Here is a 1,982-nt window from a genome sequence, read left to right as displayed (position 1 = left end):
TTTTTTACATAAGTAGACTATACTAAGATATATCTTTCTTTATAAAGGACACACCAGTACAGCTACGGTCTCATCACAGACATCTGGTTTTGATAGATTTTTTTTCATTATATGCTCAACTCTGTAGAACTTACAGTGTATGTGATTAGATAATAATCACTAAAGTAATTTCAAATTAAAATCACCGGTAAGTGATTTTGTGCTAATGTAACCAAGAAACACAAATATTTGTGTGTTTAAATTTTTTCTTTATTTTTCTTAAGCATGTTTTGGAATAATGCATCTACGGAAATTGCACAGCATGAAACAGCAGAAGGTTATTTCTGATGCAAGTTTTGTTTCAGTTGTATTCAATGCTTGAGTTAAAATTTTGTATGTTTTGGCTAAACCAATTAAACGTTCAATATGGACTCTCTTGCTTGATATTTTCCTGTCTCTTTGAACAGTTTTATTTGACATTTGGTTTCTGTTTTTGAAGAAAGTAGGGATGTTTATAGTGACATCATGTGGCGCAAAGAGATCTTGTACATTAAATCCTTTGTCCGCCATAATACTGTCACCTTTGTCACATAAATTCATCAAACTGGATCTTTCTACAATCTGGCGGTCTGATGTAGATCCCCCATATGCAGGGGACAAATATGAAATCAACCCACCTGGTGTGGCCCCAGCTAACACTTTGATCGTGTTCCTGTTTTTGTATGTTGAAAACGTACTCTGCTGAGCAATCGGAGGTTTTGGCTTTTTCACAGGACACTCTGTGCCATCAACAATGACTCTCGTTGTTGGAAATTTATGAAAAAAATCTGTAGGACAAAAAAATCTTACAATATCCCTGTCTGGCCATAAATCAATCTCCCTCCATTGGCAGGACATGAGGTTCACCCACGTGATCCATATATTGCAAACTGAAAATTCTGAAATACTAAACAATCGGCTAAGTTCAAAGTTGGTTTTATACTGTCGAAGCTTGATAAGAGTGAGGAAAAACTGATCCTCTATGTTCATATTTTCAACCTGCGAGTACAAATAATTCAAATGATATATACTTTCACCTAAAGTTTGCAAAACAAAAGTAAAATCTTGATACGATGAAAGCCCAGTGTAGAACATAATACCAGCATTATCAGTAATGAAATTTTCAATGCTGAGCATTGGTCTTGATGGTGTTTGGGATGCTGAATTCACCGACAGATGGATAGGCTGTGATGGCTCATCTGAAGAGAGTAGAGTAGGTGAATCATCAGTCTCAATAACCTCCTCTTGGGAAACCAAGTCAGTAGGAATTTCAAATGCCTCAAAACTACAACTTGTCCTTTCTGCCTGATGTGATATGTATTCCCTCCCGGATCTTAAGGTTCCAGGTTCTGAAGATGAAGGTTCTTTGAGGCCCTCGGTCCAATAAAACAAACTTGGAACAGCACTTTCCTTCAGTTGTTTTTTCAAAGGTGTTGTACCTGCATGCAATAATAAACACACCATTCTCATATATATATATATATATATATATATATATATATATATATATATATATATATATATATATATATTTAATTATATATATATTTATAAATATATATAGAGATAGATAGATAGATGATAGATAGATAGATAGATATTACAAATAAAGCTCTTCCATGAGGTCGATCCATAGAAGATATATTGACATCACAGAAAAGTTTATCATCCTCACACTTCTTGCTCGGTCAATAAATTTTTCTGTTTTTCTGTGAAGTCCATATATCTAAGGATTGACCAAATCTAAGGGCTATATTTGTTATGTTGTTTTCTATAAAGGCTAGATTTATTAAAGTATTCTGTAAAGGATAATTGTCAAAATGTAAAGAGAAAATCTTTTATTAGAAATGTCGGTCAATCTGAGTATTCTCTGATAGATCAGGATTAACTGGAAAAGATCATGTAATATATATATATATATATACACAATAATTTAAAAATACAGCTGTTATAAATTTTGTCAA

The 1,982-nt window shown here is 33.0% G+C and overlaps 1 protein-coding gene across 1 annotated transcript; it reads right to left on the bottom strand.

Annotated features, from left to right (window-relative positions):
- Positions 1 to 258: 258 nt before the first annotated feature.
- On the bottom strand, positions 259 to 1,482 carry LOC133193263 (uncharacterized). The gene has a single exon (XM_061329221.1). It carries the CDS (start codon positions 1,480 to 1,482, stop codon positions 259 to 261), a length of 1,224 nt encoding a protein of 407 aa, XP_061185205.1.
- Positions 1,483 to 1,982: the final 500 nt, after the last annotated feature.

Source organism: Saccostrea echinata, unplaced genomic scaffold (genome assembly GCF_033153115.1).
Source record: "Saccostrea echinata isolate AGI-Se365-2 ecotype Australia unplaced genomic scaffold, CSIRO_AGI_Sech_v1 ptg000027l, whole genome shotgun sequence".
NCBI classification, from domain to species: Eukaryota; Metazoa; Mollusca; class Bivalvia; order Ostreida; family Ostreidae; genus Saccostrea; species Saccostrea echinata.
Note: the sequence above shows the minus strand (reverse complement) of the source record. Positions and strands in the feature narration are given on the sequence as shown.